Source organism: Culicoides brevitarsis, chromosome 3, assembly GCF_036172545.1.
Source record: "Culicoides brevitarsis isolate CSIRO-B50_1 chromosome 3, AGI_CSIRO_Cbre_v1, whole genome shotgun sequence".
In the NCBI taxonomy this organism is placed as follows: domain Eukaryota; kingdom Metazoa; phylum Arthropoda; class Insecta; order Diptera; family Ceratopogonidae; genus Culicoides; species Culicoides brevitarsis.
Genome location: NC_087087.1, coordinates 32,073,873 through 32,095,112, shown reverse-complemented (window position 1 = coordinate 32,095,112; position 21,240 = coordinate 32,073,873). Strand labels below are relative to the sequence as shown.

The 21,240-nt window shown below is 29.9% G+C and overlaps 5 protein-coding genes across 6 annotated transcripts; 1 reads left to right on the top strand and 4 right to left on the bottom strand.

Moving 5' to 3' along the window:
- LOC134835051 (uncharacterized) lies at positions 1–655 on the top strand. The gene is made up of 2 exons (XM_063849903.1): positions 1–200; positions 251–655. Exons 1-2 carry the CDS (start codon positions 143–145, stop codon positions 583–585), a joined length of 393 nt encoding a protein of 130 aa, XP_063705973.1. The 5' UTR covers positions 1–142; the 3' UTR covers positions 586–655.
- Positions 656–2,275: 1,620 nt separating this feature from the next.
- Positions 2,276–4,413, bottom strand: LOC134834363 (TLC domain-containing protein 3A). The gene is made up of 5 exons (XM_063849000.1): positions 4,027–4,413; positions 3,852–3,964; positions 3,245–3,789; positions 3,024–3,122; positions 2,276–2,965 (listed from the first exon to the last, which is right to left on the bottom strand). The coding sequence occupies exons 1-5, from the start codon at positions 4,281–4,283 to the stop codon at positions 2,945–2,947; spliced, it is 1,035 nt and encodes a 344-aa protein (XP_063705070.1). The 5' UTR covers positions 4,284–4,413; the 3' UTR covers positions 2,276–2,944.
- Positions 4,414–5,711: 1,298 nt separating this feature from the next.
- On the bottom strand, positions 5,712–8,069 carry LOC134833775 (uncharacterized). Of its 2 annotated transcripts, none has more exons than XM_063848217.1 (2): positions 7,965–8,069; positions 5,712–7,910 (listed from the first exon to the last, which is right to left on the bottom strand). In XM_063848217.1, the coding sequence occupies exon 2, from the start codon at positions 7,895–7,897 to the stop codon at positions 5,732–5,734; it is 2,166 nt and encodes a 721-aa protein (XP_063704287.1). In that variant the 5' UTR covers positions 7,898–7,910; positions 7,965–8,069; the 3' UTR covers positions 5,712–5,731. The 2 variants fall into 2 exon arrangements, with proteins under 2 accessions (XP_063704287.1, XP_063704288.1); XM_063848218.1 differs by having other exon boundaries at positions 5,712–7,904; positions 7,965–8,068.
- A 5,009-nt stretch (positions 8,070–13,078) lies between these two features.
- On the bottom strand, positions 13,079–18,089 carry LOC134835895 (uncharacterized). The gene is made up of 4 exons (XM_063850897.1): positions 17,469–18,089; positions 14,705–15,988; positions 13,585–13,806; positions 13,079–13,523 (listed from the first exon to the last, which is right to left on the bottom strand). The coding sequence occupies exons 1-4, from the start codon at positions 17,505–17,507 to the stop codon at positions 13,284–13,286; spliced, it is 1,785 nt and encodes a 594-aa protein (XP_063706967.1). The 5' UTR covers positions 17,508–18,089; the 3' UTR covers positions 13,079–13,283.
- Positions 18,090–19,317: 1,228 nt separating this feature from the next.
- On the bottom strand, positions 19,318–20,551 carry LOC134833607 (uncharacterized). The gene is made up of 2 exons (XM_063847980.1): positions 20,424–20,551; positions 19,318–20,365 (listed from the first exon to the last, which is right to left on the bottom strand). Exons 1-2 carry the CDS (start codon positions 20,434–20,436, stop codon positions 19,596–19,598), a joined length of 783 nt encoding a protein of 260 aa, XP_063704050.1. The 5' UTR covers positions 20,437–20,551; the 3' UTR covers positions 19,318–19,595.
- Between the last annotated feature and the right edge of the window lie 689 nt (positions 20,552–21,240).

Sequence of the window (21,240 nt, the reverse complement as noted above, 5' to 3'; positions counted from 1 at the left end):
ATGTATCGCTCGACACTTCCATTGACTCATCTAGAGCGTATTTCAAAGCATTTGCAAGCATCCCACATTCATTGAGTCAGTTCTTACTTGGAGTTTGCTTGTATCACTTGCATCTTTGTTATATAATATTTTTTTGAAAATCATGAAATTCGCGCCAATTTTCTTCGTTTTTTGTCTTTTTATCGCTTCTGCCATCGGAGGTAAGGAAAATTTCTGTAAAAAATAATTTTTTATAATTTTTTTTTCGCAGCTGACAACATCAAATGTTACGAATGCAAGTCCGCGACGAACAAAAAATGCATCGACTCGCCCAAAGAAGTCAACAAAGTTGAATGTCGCAGTTCGAAAACGTGCGCCAAGTATACGATGACGGGTCCAACGGGTGTTTTGGTAGAGCGCGGATGCAGCGAATCCCTCACGTGGGACAAAATCTGCTACACAGCGGGCGTCAATGCGAGTTACAATGCCATGCAAATCTCTTACGAGACCTGCAACTCGAACAAATGTAACTCCTCATCACGTTTAACGACAGGATTTTTCGTGATTTTTGTCGGTTTTTTGATGATTTTCGCGAAAAATGTTTAAAAAAAGAACTTTTTGAACCACCATCACGCCAAATAAAAAAAAAATAATAAAATTCTAATTGCACTTTGAATATAATAAAATTTAATTGTGTTGTAAAAAAAAATTGTTCAGAACATTTGTGAACATGAGTATGACAATTGAATAATTATTGCGAACATTATGGAAAGATAACAACTTTGGACAGGCATTGACGACGCATTACACATGTCATGATCGCACAAGGCGCAAGTAAAATTGAAACCCGTTGGAATGGAAGACTCGTCACATGAACTTTTTGTTCCGCATCCAAGAGTTAATTTTGAAAAATTTTCATCTAAAACGAAATTTTCTTAAATTTTCTTTTAAAAGTTAATTTTTTTTTCAAAACTTACTTTCCAAAATCGCTATGCTGCAATTTTCCTTACAATTTACGATATTTATGACTTTTGTTCCACAATTTCCTTTAAAAATTTGATTTTCCTTTGTCAAAGTCTCAGAACACTCGAAACACTTGATGCCGTAACTGACACCTGGAAATGCCAAAAATAGCAGGAGAACGATATGAAAAGTTGATTCCATGGCTGTTGAAGGTAAAATGATGGAAAATTTCCTTTCTAATCAGAATTTCAACGACTTTCTATTTGATTTCTTATCAAAGGTAAATATTTTATAAGTTTTTGGCAAAATTGGATTTTTTTATTACGAATGATTGTAAATTTTGATAAATTATCAGGTAAAAAATCATTTTTTGTCGTTTAATTGTTTGAAAAGTGAGTCAAGGGGAATCGCTAAAAATGTATTTGCCATTTTTGGATCAAAGTTCATTTGGTCATCACATTTTTGAGTAAATTTTCATTGAATTGCTATGTAAATAAATTTATATAAAAAATAAAAAAATTAAATAAATTAATAAATTAAATAAAAAAATTAAATTAAATAAAAATAATGTTTAAAAAATTAATTAACAATTTTATTTTCTTATTCTTAATATTTTTTATTATTTTTAAAATTATTTTTTTTTAATGAATAAGGTAAATAAAAATGTTAAAAATAAAATAACAATTTTTTTGAGACAAAATTTTTATAAATGTATGTTTCAAAGATTTTTTAAGTTTTCATGATAAATTTTCAATTTTTAATCTTTTCTCACGTTTAAAAAAAAATATTAAAATTTGAAAAAAAAAATTTTTTCAAAGAAGAACAAATTTTCAAAATTTTTAATAAATTTAAAGTTTAAAAAAAAATTTAAATTTATATAAAAATGTATTTTTAATTTTTAATGAAAAAAAAAATTGAGTAAATTTTTAATATTTTATAAAGGTTTTGTTAGTTTTCTTAACAATTATAAACATAAATAAAATAAAAATTAATTTAATTAGCAAATAAATTAAATTCAAATAAAAATTTATTAATTTTTTTTTTCAAAGATTAATTTTAGTTAATTAAATTAATTTTAATTTATTTTGATTTTAGTTTATTTTGGTTAATTTTTTAATGACAAAAAAAAATTTTTAAAGATTTTTTAAATTTTCTACAAAAAAATTATTAATAAGGTAATTATTAAATTTATATAAAAATAATTTTCATTTTTTTTTAATTTTAAAATTTTATATTATTTTTTTTTTAATTTTAAATTATTTCCAAGAACTAAATAAAAATTTAAAAAAAATAATTAATGAAAAAACTTCAAACATTTCCTTTTAACGTCTTCTTTATTTCCATTTATTTATTTATAATACACTTCAATAGCACATTATTTGACTAAAATTGTAAAAAAAATCAAAAATACTGTAATTTATTGTTTTTTTTTCATTTTGATAAAATTTAGTTCTTTTTGTTAGTACGACATACGACTAAGTTATTAATTAATTATTTAATTATATTTTTTATATAAAAAAAAAACAAAATTTAACATTAAGCTCTTTTCATATATTTTTTTTTTTTTTGATTTGATCCGTTTTTTTTACATTTTTAATGTAATTATGACTCTTGTTCTCTCGCGGAAGCATTTTTTTTTATATAATTTGGTTTTAAAAATTATTCCTTAACGACTAAGACAATAATATAATTAAAAGTAACAGCTATTCCATGTTGACTAAAAAGAGAGGTTTGATTGTTCTTCTCGTTATTGTTGTCCATTTAACATCCATTTAATTATTTTTTGTCACATTTTGAAAGCATATAGGCCAAAATAGGATTTTTTTTTTGAAATTATTTTTTTTTTAATTTTTTTTGTTGTTTCATCCTTTGTGCATTCTCTTCGTCTTCTTCTCATTGTAAAAGTTTCAACAAATATATATTTTCTTCTTTTTTTAAAGGTATTTGTAAAAAATTTCTCAATTATTTTTATAAAATTTTCAATATTTTTAGTTAAGCCACTTTATTTCTTTGGTTTAAATACCTGAAAAGTCACGTGATTATTAAAAAAATTTTGAAAATGTCAGAAACGGATGACTTACTTTAATCGCTCCATTAACCATGAGTTTGAACCAGTAGAATTGCGGGAGCGTGATCGAAATAATGCTGATTTTGCAATGAATTGGAAGTCTTCCGATAGCCTAAAATAAAAAAAAAAATTAAAATTTTATGAAAAAAAATTAAAATTTTATTTAAAAAATTTAAAATTTTATGAAAAAAATTTTAAATATTATGAAAAAAAATTTTTTTTTTCAAATCTTACCTCAAAAATTCCAATATTAGAGAAACTGGCATACCAATAAAACGCATACGGGACAATACAGATGCGAAAAATGAAGAAAAATGCCACCATCGTGAGTCCATTGATGACATAAAGTCGCGTTTCTTTCAGATTCATCGTTGCCAAAATCGATCGGAGTGACACAAAAGGCGTCGAAAGTTCCATAATGTAGAAGAAACTCAACACGCAATCGCCCAAAGCGCCACGCAAATACGTAATCACGAGTAAACCGTACCAGCCGATGAAAAGATGATGGAAAACCATGAGGGGACTTTTGCTGATCCAATAGAGGAAACTTGGCATGCCATTTTTGTTGCTGCGAAACCACGAAAGTTGTCCGTTTTTCAGCGAAGGAATCACGTCGCCGGATGGAAAATTACAATGCGAAGTGTTACAGCCATTAGTATTGGTGGGTTTAGTGTCTTGCGTGCCATTTGAGGCATTTTTCAGCTTTTCGCGGGTTTTTGTGCTGAAAACGACATACATCGACCACATGTCGTAGATGAAGTACGGAGCAGCAAAGTACGCTACGAATTGAAATTTAAAAATAAATTAAGGAAATTTTTTCGAGATTAGGTAACAAACTCACCGTAAGCTTCGGACAGGTGATATGACGTACGAATAAAATTACGAGTACAGGAATATTTACAAACAAGAAGACCAGCGACGCTCGAGAATATCGCTTGAACGCCAGATACGAGTCTTATCAGACAAAAAAATCGTTAAATGAGGTCAGATGATGAACGAAAGAGATAAAAACTTACTTGTTGCTGATGTCCAGCACCTTGTACACTGACAGATTGTACTTTTTTTGGAAACGAATGCCGCTCGCTGTCTCGAGCAAGAGCTTATTGAAGAACGTCGTCAGCGATGTGAAGTAGATGAAGCCGAGACTGATGAGGAAAATGCCCTTTTGCAGCGGTATTCGTGCTTCGGAGGGCAAGTTGTAGATTGAACTGGTGGCGGTGATGAAGGAACCGAACGAGTAGGCGAGGGAATAAAGGGCGTCGGATGATGTCATGTTGCAGTCGTGCTTGCGATGATAATTGCCACACAAATTATATGCGAGAAGCGCTAGATGTGATGTCTACGAAAAGGAAAATTCAAATAAAATCAGGAGCTCTTCTCCCGTCTCACGTTTATTATTATTATTTTTTGCTGTGACGATCGGAAAATGCATTGGGCCACACGTAGGTTGCACGTGTTTCTGTACTGAAATGTGTGATGGCGTAATTTTTTTGTATTTGGGCTGAAAATATCAATTTTATTCGTCTCGTCTTACGTCAACTTAAGAGTAACTTAAGAATTTATTCATTAAAGATTTAAAAAATATTTATTTTTTTTCGAAATTTGATAAAAATTTTGAAAATTTGGTACAACAGAAAAAAATCTCCTTTTTTAGGCGAATAAATTTTAAAATTTAATTTTTTTCTTTTTAAATAATTTTTTGTTTGTCATTTTTTAACGTATTTGGATGTTAAACGATGGATTTTTTTTTTCATTTAAAAAAATAATATTTTAAAATTAAGAAAAAAATAATTTAAGTCACGTGACTTACAAAAAAATATATCTAAATTTCAATAGAGACGTCTTATTTTTTAAACAAATTTACTTTGTTCTTTTACTCATTTTTTTGTATTTATTTAACACTTTTGACTTTTTAAAAAATTATGAAAAGTAACATATTTAAATTGAAATTTAGATGATTTTTTTTTGTAAGTCACGTGATCAAAATTATTTTTTTTTTTAATTTTAAAATAATTTTTTTAAAGCCAAATTTCATCAAATTCAATCATTTAACATCCAAAAACGAAGAAAAAATGTGACAAAAAAAATATTTATTTAAAAAAAAAAATATTTATTAAAAAAAAAATAATTAAATTAAATAAATTAAATTAAATTAAATTTATCACAAAAAAATGAAATTTTTAAATTTACTCGTTTCAACGAGAATTTTTTTTTATGTGCCAAATTTTAAAATTTTTTATCGCATTTCGAAAAAAAAATTAAAAATTTTAATTTAATTTAATTTTTTTTTTGTCTGAAATTCTTAAGTTGACGTAAGACGAGATTTGATAATATAAAATTGATCTCAGAGTATTTCAAGTTAAAAATTTAAACTAAAAAATTCATATTTGAAAAAATTTTGAAAAAAAAAATGTTTTTGAAAATATGTTTTTTAGATAAGAACAATATTAAAAAGCAAAATACCTAAACGATATTAAAAATAAAAAATTTTGAAAATTTAAAGTATTTTAAATTTTTTTTTAAATTTAAAATATTTTAAATTTTTTTTGGAAATCTCTTTAAAAATATAAAAAAGACCAAAAACGGTCAATTTTGATAAAATTTTTAATTTTTTTAAATTTTCTCCATTAAATTTTCGAAAATAAAGAAAAAAATTTGAAATGGTCTAAATTTAGAGAAAAAAAAATTTTTTAAATCACTTTTCTTTCGTAATATATTCTCTTAAACACTTAAAACTTTCTCTTGTAATCCGATCAAATGAATTTTGATCATTTCAACGATATCATTATCAAAATACTTCCGTTTCTCAAACATTTCTGCCATTTTGATGGCTTTTTCCATCAACTCTTGCATCTCATAACAATTCGTTATGAGTTTCGACGGGAACAAGTTATCGTCTCGAACGATATCCTCATGTTCCGTAATCCTTTCAAAATACATCTCTTCCTGCAAATTTTCCTCCAAACCAACCACCGACTGACAAATCAACGTATGCAAATAACACAATCTTAGGACTTCTAACTCAGCTTTCTCCCGAAATGGACAACTCCCGATGACTTTAGTGGCACACGTGATGAGATGATTGACTTGCGCCAAGCGATTTCTCTCCAAAAGTTCATACGAAAAGGCAAGAACAACTTCCAAAAAGGGTTTCATCATGATCCGGTTGCGATCGAAAAGGTAAAAAACGGATTTGATGTTCTCGATTCCGGTTTGTTGGAGGAGTTCAAAGTCGCCGAGCAGCAAAGTGACCTTTAACGATGCCAAACGAACGCGATGAACGAGAATTTCAGCGTAAACTGTTTGAAAACGTGAATTGCGGTCTGTATGGATGTCCAAAATTTCCAAAAGATTTTTTGGTTCGACTCCGAAATTTACTTCTTGATATTCGTCAAATGTGGAAGAGGCTTCTTTAAGTCGGAGCAATGCAATTTTAAGGTTTTCGTGAGATCCAGACTTCATTAAAGCCGTTGCCTGTAAATATTTCGACAGCATGAAGATCGTTAATCCATTTGGCAAGAGACGATAAGTTTCGGCAAGCATTTCGCAGTGATTTAGTATCGAACTGCATTTGGAGGCATGATGGGCGTCATAGTTAAAATCTTTGACGAGCAATAATCCAATGGCGCAAGTATTTAACGCAGCTTCCTCGAACAAAACGGAAGTTTCTTCATCAATTGCTTCGACCATGGAACGTGCTTCGATCTCCATTTTCGCTAATAATGCAAATCTTTGGTTTTCATTGACACAAGAACTCAAATTTTGCATGAATTTTGTCTTAAAATCACAAATTTCGGGACTTTTTGGCGAAATTGACTCTCCAAGCAACTCATTTCCGTATTTTTCGATTTTATGGTTCTCGATTTTCAGGTCCTTCATGACGTCGTGTGTGGTAGCGAGGAGTTTTTCGATGTAATAATCGCCCATTTCCAAAATATAGGTTAATTGATCGCCCAAAAGGTCGGTTTCTTCATCCTGAAAGTATTCGTGGAACAATTGGCTGTGTCCCTTGATGGATGAGGATTTTTGGCGGTAATCTCGTACGGCTTTGAGATATCGTTCGACATACATTACAAACAAATTTTTGTAAAAACTGGCGAAAAAATTCGTTTCGAGCCATGTTTCGTCGTACTTTTGGACCAAATATTCGAAAAATCGAATAAAATGCTGCGCTTGATGGAAGAAAAGTCGTTCAATGTACACTTCGGTGACGCAAGCGAGACATTCCAACAAATATTCGAACTTGTCACGTCTCCGATCGTAGTTTTCCTGCAACATAACCGTTAATCCGGGGATTCCGTAGCAAAAAAGGATGTCTTGATTGTTCATCATCTTGCCGATAAACAAAATTTTCTCGTTTAAACAATCACGCAGGGCGGAAAATCCCATGAAAATGTCATCAGTTGTCGTTTCTAAAATGTCTCCGAGCTCAAAAGGCTCCGCGCCGGCATTTACAACCAAAAATTCCGCCATATTTTCTTCCGCTTCCATGTAATGCTTCACCGCCGCATGGAAATTGTCTCTTTCGAAGAAATATTCGCCGAGCAAATACGCGTTGTGCGAGTAAAGCCAAATAATTTCGGGTTCTTGACGCGCATTCAGCAAAATTGACTTCATTTGGATCAAAACAGAGAAAGTTTCGGACGTATCGTAGTCAATTTGGACCTGAGAAATGCATAACATCAACATCCCGCGTAACATGAGCAAATCTGTTGCTTCGGAGCCGTCCATGGGATTCATTTGGTTTAGCTCAGTCAAGACATTTTGTGCATGCACGATGTATTGGGCGTCATGCAAAGCGTCTTCAGATTCCAGCAATTCGGAGAGTTCCTCGTAAAATTCAGTGATAATCCGGCGATATTCCTCAAGCGGCGATGGGGGATCCATTTTTCGTCTAAAACTGCAAGAAATTGATTGAATTTTGTGAAATTTTGAGTGAAATGAGATGAATTACCAGTTTTTCTTTGTTTTTGAGCGTAAAATACATAAAAATTATTGAAATATAGTCAAAAATCCGATCAAATATCGGAGCAACACAAAAATGGCGTTATCAGTTTCTAACGGGAATGTTAATGGAAGGATTGTCACAGTGCTCCAAAATCTATAAAATAAGGTAATTTTTGATTTTTTTTTTTTAATTTTTGAAAATTGATCAAAATATTTTAAAAATTCTTTAATTTCGAAAAAAGTCTTAAAATTTACTGCAAAACTTTGAAAAGTTACAAAATTAAATTTTTTAATTTTTTTTTTAGGCATTTTCGTAATTTTGAAAATTATATTTTTTGAGTTGAGAATTGAATTGAAAAAAAATTTTCAAAAAAATGTTTTGAAAAACTTAAAATTTTATTTTAGAAAAGGTTACCATTTTTACTAAAAAAAAATTGAAACTGAAAAAAAAATTTTCCTTTGACATAGTTTTGTTTTAAAAACTAAATCAAGAGCAAAAAAACTGTGTCAAAAATAGTTTTGTTTTGCTCCAAAACTGAAATCAAGCCAAAAAAGCAAAAAAACTGTGTCAAAAACTGTGTCAAAGCTAATTTTGTCAAATCTTGATCTTGCTCCAAATGGATTGAAATTTGTCAGAGGGCTCTATTTTATCATTTTTAATCATTTTATAACTCAAAACTGCCAAAAAATTGAAACTGAAAAAAATTTTTTCTTTGACATAGTTTTGGTTTTAAAAACTAAATCAAGAGCAAAAAAACTGTGTCAAAGTCATTTTTTTGTCAAATCTTGCTCCAAATGGATTGAAATTTGTCAGAGGGCTCTAATTTATCATTTTTAATCATTTTATAACTCAAAATTGCCAAAAAATTGAAACTGAAAAAAATTTTTTCTTTGACATAGTTTTGGTTTTAAAAACTAAATCAAGAACAAAAAAAACTGTGTCAAAAACTGTGTCAAAGCAATTTTTGTCAAATCTTGCTCCAAATGGATTGAAATTTGTCAGAGGGCTCTAATTTATCATTTTTAATCATTTTATAACTCAAAATTGCCAAAAAATTGAAACTGAAAAAAATTTTTTCTTTGACATAGTTTTGGTTTTAAAAACTAAATCAAGAGCAAAAAAACTGTGTCAAAAACTGTGTCAAAGTCATTTTTTTGTCAAATCTTGCTCCAAATGGATTGAAATTTGTCAGAGGGCTCTAATTTATCATTTTTAATCATTTTATAACTCAAAATTGCCAAAAAATTGAAACTGAAAAAAATTTTTTCTTTGACATAGTTTTGGTTTTAAAAACTAAATCAAGAGCAAAAAAACTGTGTCAAAAACTGTGTCAAAGTCATTTTTTTGTCAAATCTTGCTCCAAATGGATTGAAATTTGTCAGAGGGCTCTAATTTATCATTTTTAATCATTTTATAACTCAAAATTGCCAAAAAATTGAAACTGAAAAAAATTTTTTCTTTGACATAGTTTTGGTTTTAAAAACTAAATCAAGAGCAAAAAAACTGTGTCAAAGTTTTGTCAAAAAATGGATTGAAATTTGTCAGAGGGCTCTAATTTATCATTTTTAATCATTTTATAACTCAAAATTGCCAAAAAATTGAAACTGAAAAAAATTTTTTCTTTGACATGTGTCAAAGTCATTTTTTTGTCAAATCTTGCTCCAAATGGATTGAAATTTGTCAGAGGGCTCTAATTTATCATTTTTAATCATTTTATAACTCAAAATTGCCAAAAAATTGAAACTGAAAAAAATTTTTTCTTTGACATAGTTTTGGTTTTAAAAACTAAATCAAGAGCAAAAAAACTGTGTCAAAAACTGTGTCAAAGCCAGTTTTGTCAAATCTTGCTCCAAATGGATTGAAATTTGTCAGAGGGCTCTAATTTATCATTTTTAATCATTTTATAACTCAAAATTGCCAAAAAATTGAAACTGAAAAAAATTTTTTTTTTGACATAGTTTTGGTTTTAAAAACTAAATCAAGAGCAAAAAAACTGTGTCAAAAACTGTGTCAAAGTCATTTTTTTGTCAAATCTTGCTCCAAATGGATTGAAATTTGTCAGAGGGCTCTAATTTATCATTTTTAATCATTTTATAACTCAAAACTGCTAAAAAATTGAAACTTTTTAAAAAAACTGAAAATTTGAAAGATTCTACTAAAATTCATGAATTTTCAAAAAAAAAAATGTAAATATTATTTTTTCAAAAAGAGTAAAAAGAATCATAAAATTCTCTCAAAATTTCAGATCAGCTGGAAATCTGAAAGAGAAAACCTCAAACAAACGCCGAAAACATAAATAAATAAATAAATTCACGTTATTTACTATTACTTAATAGCTGAGCGGAGAAAATCTATCCCGAAATAGGTCACTCTCACAAAAAAACGAGATGAATTTTCATGCACATGGGAGAACATACGCACGATCTCTATTTTTAAACCATGCATATTTATCGGATCAGGTGGAAAACATTCTTTTTCTCTGCGTCAATGAATGAATTTTCCGCTCAGTGTGTTCAAGAAAGTTGTCGGAAGCAGGAACGGCATGGATTCTACGAACATTTTGGATCTCCCGATCGAGGTTTGTTTGACTTTTGACTAAATTTTCCTTCAAATAATGATTTTTTTGTAGATCATCACGGAAATTTTCACTTATTTATCATGGTTTGAGATCACAGAGGCCTGTCTCGTGTGTCGCAGTTGGCTTAAAATAGGTCAACAACAAAAATTCGCCACAAAACGTTATCTGAAGTTCACGCATTGCAATTTGAACGACGACACCGAACCAGGAAGGAGTTTAATCCACAGCAAAAACACTTATTACGGCATGCGAATCGGCAAATCGTGTTATGTGACGCGAAATTCCTTGAGATTCTTCGAAAAATTGGGACAAAATATCACGACGTTGGAGTTGACGGGAAATCTGGAATGGGAAAGTGGCTTATTGCTCACCGTGCTCGAATTTTTTCCATCATTGGAAGTATTGGAAGTTGGATGCGCCTTATCAGATCATGTCAATACTGCAAATTTCGTGGAAATGCTCTTCCAGCGACGCTTCAAGAAGGTTTCTTTGCACGGATTAACTCAAAAATTCATCGATTACTTTTGGGAACACACAAAAAATGGGCAAATCGGTACCGAATTTCGTCTTTTTTTCAACTGTGACTTTGATTCACGCGAAAAATTCGATAATTTTTTCGAAACTTTGGCCAAAAATCATCCAGAAACCGCTTTAAAACAGTTAACAGTGCCTTTCAAGTACCGAGAGCTCGAAATGTTATCACAAATCCCCTTGAACTTTCAACAATTATCAAAATTGGAGATCACATCACCAAAATCCTTCGAAGATCTGAAGAAAATTTGTCAATTAATGCAAAATTTGCGAGAACTTGTCTTGTGGCGTGGCTGTTTGGACTTCCAACTCTTCGATGTTTTCGATTGTCTTTCAAATTTGGAAGTTTTGCGCATCCAAAGCGGCTTGCGATTCACTCAAACGACAGATTTTTGTGAAAAATTGAAGCCAAAACCGAAAATGCGGGTCCTTGACATGGAATTAATTGAAGGAGAAATCAACGAAAGTGGCTTTGAGCGACTTATCAAAGCAATGCCGAACCTGGAGGAACTGATTTTAGCTCAGAGTGACGTTCGAGACCCACATTTGGCTGTTATTTGTGAGTGTTTGAGGAAATTACGAGTACTTGAAATGGATTGTAGAAAGGTAATTTAATGAAATTCGCCTAAAAAAATAAAATTTTGATGAAAAAAATTTTTTTAGATAACAAATTTGGGAATATTGGATGCAAAAATCAGTAATTTACGCACTTTAAAGCGCTTGAAGTTGGATGGCGGATACGGAATTACCTCAGAAGCCTTTAAAAAATTTCCTCAAAGTCACTTTTCTGACTTAATTGAACTGAAATTGAATTATTTTCCAAAGGTAAGTTCATTTTTTGGCCTAAAATAAGTCTGAAATAAAAATATTTTTTTTACTTTTAGATCGACACAACTTTAGTAGATTTCCTGTTAAATTCATGTCCGAACGTAAAATACCTCAGTCTCGATGGTTGTTCTGAAGTTGATGACTCCACAATTCGTCTTATTTCCGAAAAATTGCGCCATTTACGTCACTTAGATCTCTTTTCATGTCCAAAAATCTCATTTGAAGCCATTTTGGAGCTCAACACGCCACTTCACTTCATCGATCTCTCCGGAATGAACCCTGATGAGGCCGAAAAACAACTTTTATACGAGAAAATGCCTTCGTTGCGTTACATTTACGACTACGACGACGGCATCGACAAGTCCAAATATTTCAAAGGGAAAACCCTGAGAAAGCGGGAGTTGTATTGTACAGCAAACTTTTAGTTTTTTTATAAATAAATCACTTTTAAGAGAACATTGTCTCTCTTTGCACGCGAGAAATGTTCAAAAACGTAATTTAGCGCAGTGCAGTTTTGTCATCCATGGATTTTATTGTCAAAAATCTCGTAAAAAGGCACGTTAATGTGCTTGATTTGCCGCCCGAGGTGCGTTTTTGCTTCCAAAAGTGACTTTTTTCAAGTAATTTTTTTAATTTTAACAGTTGATTACCGAAATAATTCATTACCTTCCGTGGTGTGATGCTAAAGACGCATGTTTCATATGCAAACTTTGGCTGAAAATAGGTCAAAAAGAACGATATGTGGCAACAAAACGCAGTTTATGTGACTTACAGTGCAAAAATGACCCAAAAACCATCGAAAAAGGCAAAATAGGAAAATCTCATTACATGTCGCGCAGTTCAGATCAACTTTTGGAGCGACTTTCTTCGACATTAAAGGCATCTCCGAACAACCCAAGCGCGGAATTATCGGAAAAAATCTTTCAAAAAAGTGCTTTTCAGGATTTTGTAGTGAAAAAAGTCAAAAAAGGACTTTTACATAGCTTGACACATAAGATAACGGAGCATTTTTTGCGAGAAAAAAGCAGTTTTAGGGTGAATTGTGAACTTGGGTCACGTGATGTCTTCATGCCAGACGTGGATGATGCCGAAAAAGATCGTTTGAGACACGAAAGTATGAAAGTGGCGATCCCTTATAGTAATGACATCTTCAAATTTCTGTTAAAATAGGGATTTTATTAAATTTAGAATAAAAATTTATTAATAATTAATACAATTTACGTTAGCGGTAGGTCCATAAGTGTAAAAATTTTCATTAAAAATATTTTTTTTACAATTTTTAGTCAAATTTTTGATGAAAATTAACGAAAAATGTATAAAAAAAAATTTTTAATGAAAATTTCAACATCAATCCTTATTTTTAGAATAAATTATCACCTTTTCGCACATCACAGAGGAACAATACCGAACTCGAACTCGTCATCCGAGTACTTTTCAATGATTTCCTGCAACTTTCCCAGCTTCGCGTACGGCACACCAATTAACCGCACGTAATTTCCAATTGAAAAACAGCTGGCGCGTGTCATCAGATCGTGTTTTGCATGATAAATGACCTTCAGCGACGGTATCCGCTTGAACATCTCATATTTGATATCAACGCGATTGTTTGGATCAATTATCCGGATAGACTGGAAATGATTTGCGAGAATTATTTTACATTTTTCGCCGCGTTCACGTGTCAAAACTCACCTGTAGCTCTTTGCAACCCTTCGTAAGCTCCAACCAGGGACGATCTTTACGGTCAGCAGCTTGTTCCTCAAACTCATTGTAGATCCGGAAGTGCTTGAGACGACTCAAATTCGCAAAAATTAGCCGTAAAACGTCGTTTGTCAGGCGGAAAGTCTCGTGAATCGTAAAAGTTTCAATTGACGGGCATTGCGCGAGGAATTTTCGCATGCCATCGGTGTTGACCTACGAGAAAAAACATTAAATTTGCATCACGAAAACAATTATTTTTTGGATTAAGGCTGTTCCAATTTTTTTTTTTTTGAACTTTTTGTCTCATGCCCCATTTCAAAACTCCAAAAGTCAAAAATGGGGCAAAATAAAAAAAAAGTTTAAAATTTTATCAAAATTAACCGGTTTTTGGTCTTTTTTCACATTTTTTCAAGGAATTTTCAAAAAATTTTTGAATAATTTTTTTAATTTTCAAAAATTTTTGTAATAAAAATTAAATTTCACAAGATTTTTTTCTCTAAAAATATTTTTAAATAAATTATTTTTCAAAATTTTTAAAAAATTAATTTTCAAAATTTTTAAAAAATTAATTTTCAAAATTTTTAAAAAATTTATTTTCAAAATTTTTAAAAAATTATTTTTTAAAATTTTTCGACAGTTCTTTTTTTATTTTTTTTTGTTTAAATTTTTAATTTGAAATACTTTTTGATCAATTTATAAAAAAGTCTTGAAATAATTTTTCATAAAAAAAAAAATTAAACAATTTTTGGTCTTTAATGAATTTTTCAGTTGCTTTTAATTGACCTCCAAGTATTTCAAGTTAAAAATTTATACAAAAAATTTAAAAAAAATTACCGTCAAAAATTTTTGAAAAATAATTTTTTTGAAAATATTTTTAGAGAAGAAAATTCATGTAAAAATTTCATTTTTTTGATACAAAAATTCTTGAAAATTAAAAATATTTAAAAAAATTTTTGAAAATTTCTTTGAAAAAATATAAAAAAGTTCAAAAAATGATCAATTTTCATGAAATTTTCAACTTTTTTAAAAATTTCTCCCCATTGGATTTTCAACTTTCAACATGGAACATGAGACAAAAAGTTCAAAAAAAATTTGTAACGGCCTAACTTACATCAAAAATCTTCCCAAATCCAATATCCCTCAAATTTCTCATCGCGGGCCATTGTAAAAGTGCCTTATTTGGCAAGCAAAACGCCCCCGAGAGATCCAACTTTTCCAAAAGTCTCAAATCCGAGACGGATTTCGTGCCGCAAATGAACTCTTCCGTGACTTGTGTGTGCTCGAGGATGTTCAAACGGGTCAATTTCGGTGCCTGTGTCAATAAAATCCGTACATGATCGTTATCGAGCTGCGTTCCGTACGAATAAAAGGTATTTAGGTTCGGATAACTGCCGAGCATCGCCTCAAAACATGCCAAACAAAGTCTATCCTTGAGATCAAGCAGTTGCAATTCACGCAAAGAACGACATGGGATGCGACTATGACCGAAAAAACAGTTGGATTCGCCATAGGAACCGAGAATTATGAGAGTTTCGATGTTCGGAAGGAACTTTAGGGCATCGAAAGAGTTGACTTCCTTGTGAATACTGACTTCGAACTTTTTAATACTTTCGTATTTGTGACACGGGAAGATGTTTGTGCCTAATTCCAAGTGTTTCAGGGTCGATTGCTTCTCTAAAAATTCATCCAAGATGGTCCAATTGTTGAAATAAGTGATGCAAAGTTTTTCGAGTTGGATCCGTTTGAGCTTCATGATGCACTTGAGGGTGTTCACGAGAGCGATTGCGTCGTCGGGCAACATTTGAAAAGTGATCGCCTTGATTTGCGCCGGATATTTCACGAGAAATTGTATGAGGGCGTCATAGGTGCCCGTATAAACAACCAACTCAATATACCTCAACTTGGGCATTGCTTTTATCAGGTTTTCATAAGGCTCGGCATTTGTTTCGTCATAGGGCCCATGAATGTTGAAGGACAATATCAAACGTTCGCAATTCGGCATTTTGCACGGAAATTGTCTTCCAAACTCGAAATCCGTGTCAATTTTGAGCGTTTTTAGTGCCGTAAAGCGATTTAGCACTTGCGGCAAGTACATTCCAAAATCACAAAATTGATTAAATTCCAAATATTCGACGGTTTTTCCCATTTTCTCCCAAAACGCATCGATCGGTTTGTCACAATCGAAGTAAGAAAGTGTCAGCGCGTGGAATGGACGAACACTTTTGAGGAAAACTGACACGGGAGCAACTTTTTCCGCCAATTCGCAGTATGTAAAGTGCAGATGACGGTCCTTCAGGAAGCGCGGATGTTGCGCCGCATCAAAGAATCGTTGACAAACGAGAGAACTTTCGCGCCGATCGGATGGCGTGAGATACGTAAAGATCTCAACGAGCATCTAGAAGAGAAAAAAAAGGTAAGTCCCTTATGTAATTGTTACAAAGTGAAATTAATATTATATCATTCGCACAAAATTTAACTGTTGCTGCAATTTTTTTTACAATGTACGGTCAATGAACATTAATAATGGAAAAAAATAATGAAAACTAACATGGTCAAGACGTTATTCGTTGTAAATGTGTGTTGCTTTTGTGATATATCAGCAACTCATATGCTTCAAAGTTTGTTAAAATAAGGTTTTCAATGAACTTAGAAACGCCTTTGAGGTTTTTTTTTATGAATTGAAATCGTGATTTTTAATTGATTTTTTTAACTTTTGAATTCTAAATTTATTTTATAAAAATTTAAAAAAAAAAATAAAAATTTTCCTATTTATTGATTTTTTTTTACTTTGATGTTGTCAAGAGGTGAAATTTTTGAATTTTTTAAGAAAAAATAATTAATTTAAATTTATTTTAAAATTTTTGTCTTTCGTCTCATTTAAAAAGTTAAAGATTTAATTAAATTAATCAAAAATTAAAATAAAAATTTGATTAAAAGTTGCTTCAAAAAATTTTTTTAAAGAAATTTGAACCCAGATGTTGAACACAATTCAATAAAAAATTTATTTACTTTTTTTTAATTAAAAACAAAAATAATTTTCTATTAATATTTAATGTTAATCGCCATTGAAGATTTTTTTTAACGATTTTTTTAAAAAAATAAATTTTTACCGAAATTTTTATTTAAATTTTTTTTTACATTTAATTGAAATTTTGACAGAAGGACATAAAAATTTGAAAATAATTTAATTTAAATATTTGAATATTTTAATAATTTAATTTAGAAATAAAAAAATAATAAAATAAAAATTTTTGAAAAATAATTTGAGTACTTAATTTTGCGAAAAATATTTTTTGACGAGAAAATTCATGTTTAATTTTAATTTTATTTTTTTAAATGCTTTAAATTTATTTTTATTCAAAATTAAAAAAAAATATTTTTTTTTATTTCAAAATTTTTTAAAAATAAATTTAAAAATTATTGAAAATTTTTAAATTTCATAAAAAATTTAAAAAAATATTTAATTTTGTATTTTTTTTTAATTTTAATTTCAGTTAAAAAAAAATATAGCTATTTTTTTAAATTTATTTTTTTAATAATTTTTATTTATTATTTTTTTTAATTTTTAAATTTTTTTAAAAATTAAAAAAAAAATTTTTTTTTTTTATTTAATTTTTTAAAATAAATTTCTTTAAAAAAATATTTTTTTAAAAAAATAAAAATTTACTTCAAGATTCCTTTTTATACTTTCATGAATTCATAAATGGACAAGAAACAAAAAATTTAAGAAAAAATTTGAACCATCCAAACAAATTTTAATTTTTAATCCATTGTTCGTTGTTACTTTCAGCTAAATTTGCAGCTCAAACAAAAAAAAACTAGATTGATCACGTCGTAATTACAGCATTAGGTGTTCGCGACTTGACCATACAAACCTCCAACGGCAGCTGGGTGATGTTGTAATCGGACAGCATGATTGTCAATGATGAAGGTCGTTGCTTTAATAAGGCTTTGCAAGAATAATTTATTTATTTATTAACTCGTCGTCGACTAACGGACCGAAACACCGCCGTCGAATGTAGTCTAAACGAATTGAATCAAACCATGAAAGGCAACCAGTTGCAGAATCATGACAAAGAACTCGTTCGCTGCATTAGAACTTTATTTTTTTGCTTTTTTGCTCTCGAGAAGAGGATGAATGACGCACTTTCTTCCGATTTTTTTGTGTTTCTCTTTCCGTTCCGAATATTCGAGCTGTTTTTTTTTCGTGTTATTGTTGTTTTGTTTCTTCGTGTCACTGCCTTTTTTGTAGTTTTTTTCGTGTTAAAAGCACTTACGTAAGTCAAATTATTATTATTAAAAAGAGATTTATGAGGAAATTTTTTATTTTTACGAAAAATTTGCTTTTACGATTGAATTTTGAGTAAGATTTGGGAGATTTTCGATTTTTCGGCAAGAATTTGTTGATGGTGTCATTAACACTTGAAGTTTTTTATTTATAATTGCTGCGTTTTTTAAAATGTTTTTTATTTTTTGTCTCGCAAGTAAACAAACAAGTCCGAACGAAACAGAGTGCGGAGTAAAACTAGTCGTTGATTCACATTTCTGTAGGCACAATAATGATATGTATGTGTGTCGATGTGTTGTTTTGAAGGGTAAAGCAACGAATATGAGAGATATGGAATTACATTCGAAGTTGAAAATTTTTCAAAATATTTAATTTTTGTGAAATTTATTGCAAAAAAATCAAAATTTAAATAATTTATTTTTTTTTTTTGAATAATTTTCTGTTCATTTTTCAGAAATTTTCAAGAAATATCGAAAAATTATAATATGTATAAATAATTATTTTTTATGAAATTTTTGGTAAAAAAATTGAAATTTAAGTCAATTTTATTTTTTTTTAAAATAATTTTACAGAAATTAAAAAAAAAAATAAAACAATAATTATCTAAAATATATATTTTTTATTTTTAATAAAAATTTAAGAAAAAAGATTAAAATTTAAAAAAAATTTTAAATTACAAAAAATTTTAAAAAATTAAAAAAAATATTCAAATAAAAAATTAAATTTAAATAAAAAAAAAATTTTTAATTTTAAAAAAATAAAAAATTCAAAAAAAATAATTTTTTAAAAAAAAGTTTAATTTTAGTTTTAGTTTTATTTTTTTTTAAATTATTTTTTTTATATTTTTAATTTTTTATTTAAAAAATATTTATTTTATTTTAAAAATTGTTTAAAGTGAAAAATTTTCTTTTTTAAATTTTAATTTTTTTCTTAAATTTTAATCAAAATTGAAAATAAATTGATATTTTAGACCAATATTGTTAAATATTTCTTGAAAATTTTAAATTTTTAAAAATTTTGTTCTATAGTTGATTTTTTCTGATGTTTTTTTAAATTTTTGAGTAAAAATTTTTGATTAACAGTAAATGAGCCAGTTTCTTAAATTTTCAGGGCATATTTTGAAGAATTTTGCTCTAAAGCATAGAAAAATTTACAAATCGAGCATTTTTTCAATGAGGTTTGCTTTACAATATACTCAAAGCTCTTTTCTCTTGAAAATGATAAAAAAAATTTGAACTTTTTATGAAATTTTCTTCTTTTAATTTTCTCCAAATTCAACTTTTCATCTAAAAAAAATTTTTAAATCAATAAAAATTAATAATTACACAGGAAAAAATTTAAAAAATTAAGGAAAGATTTTTGTCATTGAGCAATTACCTTGATTCATTCAACTTTTTATACTGTCACGATTGCTTGCTGTGAGAAAAAACGAACGTAGGCGAGTATCTACGAGCTTTCTATACCGAATCGCAAATTTTTTTATTTGTATTTGTGAATGCATTGTTCTGAATCAGAAACTAAATGGAACGTTTCAGAATAATAAAAAAAAGTGTCGTCGTGCCTTTTTTTGTTGTTGCTGTAACAAAGCTCACGTAGTTGTTGGGTGATAATTATGGAAATTACAGTTCAACTAATTTTTTAGCGTTAACGTGAGAAAACGACAGATTTACAAAAAACTGGTTTATTTTTGAAGAAATTTTGGGAAAAAGGGAGTTTATTCTACGGTTTGGAAGTTATCACTGCTGACGGTGCTGTAAATGTGTCCCTCATCGACCAATACTGAAATAACGTCATCTACCTCGGATTTGGGGATTTTCGGAAATTTGGCGTAAAGTTCATCGCGAGTGATTCCAGCGCCGCCATTCGCTCCGTTATTGATCGAAATATGTTGCAGGATCAAAGCATTTTTGCCACTCATGCCATGAGCAGCTTGCCCTCCGCCCGATTGACTCGTTTCCATTGGTTGATGGGTTGACACGCCATTTGTGCCGCCATTTGTGAAGGCGCCAAGTCCTCCGCTGTTAATTTTGGTTACCGCACCGCCGGGTTGCGAGAATTTTTCCGCCTTGAAACGAGTGAAGAGCACTTCCAACAAATGCGTCGTGACTTCGTTGATTTTCTCAACTTCTTCGGCATTGTAGACAATTATGACATTTTGATCGGAGACCTTTCGAAGGGATCCAACGACATGTGCGTAGGCATTTTGCGTCATTTTCGGATGTTTGCTGTTCTCGTCGTCGAGCCAGTAATGAGCTTCGATGCGACCCGTATGGTCTTCCAACGTGTATGTGATTTTCGTCGAAGTGTAGTCGATTTTTCGCACAATAGCCACTAACGAGACCATGGCGTAGGAGAAATTGAACATCTTGACTTCATCGTCGACGAGAAGTAGTTGTCGAACGCACACGGGAAGGATTCCATCTTTTTGCGTCTCTCCTCCGGCGCCAGATGCTGTGGTATTTGGATTGAAACCGCCGCCGCCAACTGCAAGAAATTAAGAGAAATTAACAAGATGCACGGGGTTAAGAAGAGTTAAACTTACAACTATCGTTCATTTTATTGATTGTTTTTCAGTAATTTTTAGGGAAAATCAGGATTTTAAAGGACTCTTTTGTTTCCCGCTATTTATTGTGAAATGCGATTTGAGACGAAAGAAAGTGATAACACAAATCGCAAATGCTAATTCAATAATACAACAGCTGATCTGCACCAGCATGCAAAAAAAAAATCCTGCCCACCCCAGAGCACATGGGCAGGAATTTTTTTTTGCATGCTGGTGCAGATCAGCTGTTGTGGGTGAGACGAATGAAATTGAATTTCAGGGAAGGGTTTCAAAAACGGTTTTTGCTCCTCATATGATAAAATCGTTTTTTTTTATTTTATCAAAAATCGATCAGATATCAATGGAAATCAACTTTAGAATGCATATTTATTAACTTTTAGCTTTGAAACCCATCAAAAATTGGTTGAAACTTGACTTGAGAAAAAACAACGATTTTTGCTCCTCATATGAAAAAATCGTTTTTTTTTTATTTTATCAAAAATCGATCAGATATCAATGGAAATCAACTTTAGAATGCATATTTATTAACTTTTAGCTTTGAAACCCATCAAAAATTGGTTGAAACTTGACTTGAGAAAAAACAACGATTTTTGCTCCTCATATGAAAAAATCGTTTTTTTTTTATTTTATCAAAAATCGATCAGATATCAATGGAAATCAACTTTAGAATGCATATTTATTAACTTTTAGCTTTGAAACCCATCAAAAATTGGTTGAAACTTGACTTGAGAAAAAACAACGATTTTTGCTCCTCATATGAAAAAAATCGTTTTTTTTTTATTTTATCAAAAATCGA

Bases quoted from the DNA above. Each gene is read 5' to 3' on its own strand.
- LOC134835051 (XM_063849903.1), top strand. From the start codon at position 143: ATGAAATTCGCGCCAATTTTCTTCGTTTTTTGTCTTTTTATCGCTTCT. The intron at 201-250 runs GTAAGGAAAATT...TTTTTTTCGCAG, and splicing joins TATCGCTTCTGCCATCGGAG to CTGACAACATCAAATGTTAC.
- LOC134834363 (XM_063849000.1), bottom strand. From the start codon at position 4,283: ATGACATCATCCGACGCCCTTTATTCCCTCGCCTACTCGTTCGGTTCC. The intron at 3,965-4,026 runs GTAAGTTTTTAT...TTGTCTGATAAG, and splicing joins GTGCTGGACATCAGCAACAA to ACTCGTATCTGGCGTTCAAG. The intron at 3,790-3,851 runs GTGAGTTTGTTA...TTCAATTCGTAG, and splicing joins TCACCTGTCCGAAGCTTACG to CGTACTTTGCTGCTCCGTAC.
- LOC134833775 (XM_063848217.1), bottom strand. From the start codon at position 7,897: ATGGATCCCCCATCGCCGCTTGAGGAATATCGCCGGATTATCACTGAA.
- LOC134835895 (XM_063850897.1), bottom strand. From the start codon at position 17,507: ATGCTGTCCGATTACAACATCACCCAGCTGCCGTTGGAG. The intron at 15,989-17,468 runs GTTTGTATGGTC...TTTCTCTTCTAG, and splicing joins TCACCCAGCTGCCGTTGGAG to ATGCTCGTTGAGATCTTTAC. The intron at 13,524-13,584 runs GTGAGTTTTGAC...AATCATTTCCAG, and splicing joins AGGGTTGCAAAGAGCTACAG to TCTATCCGGATAATTGATCC.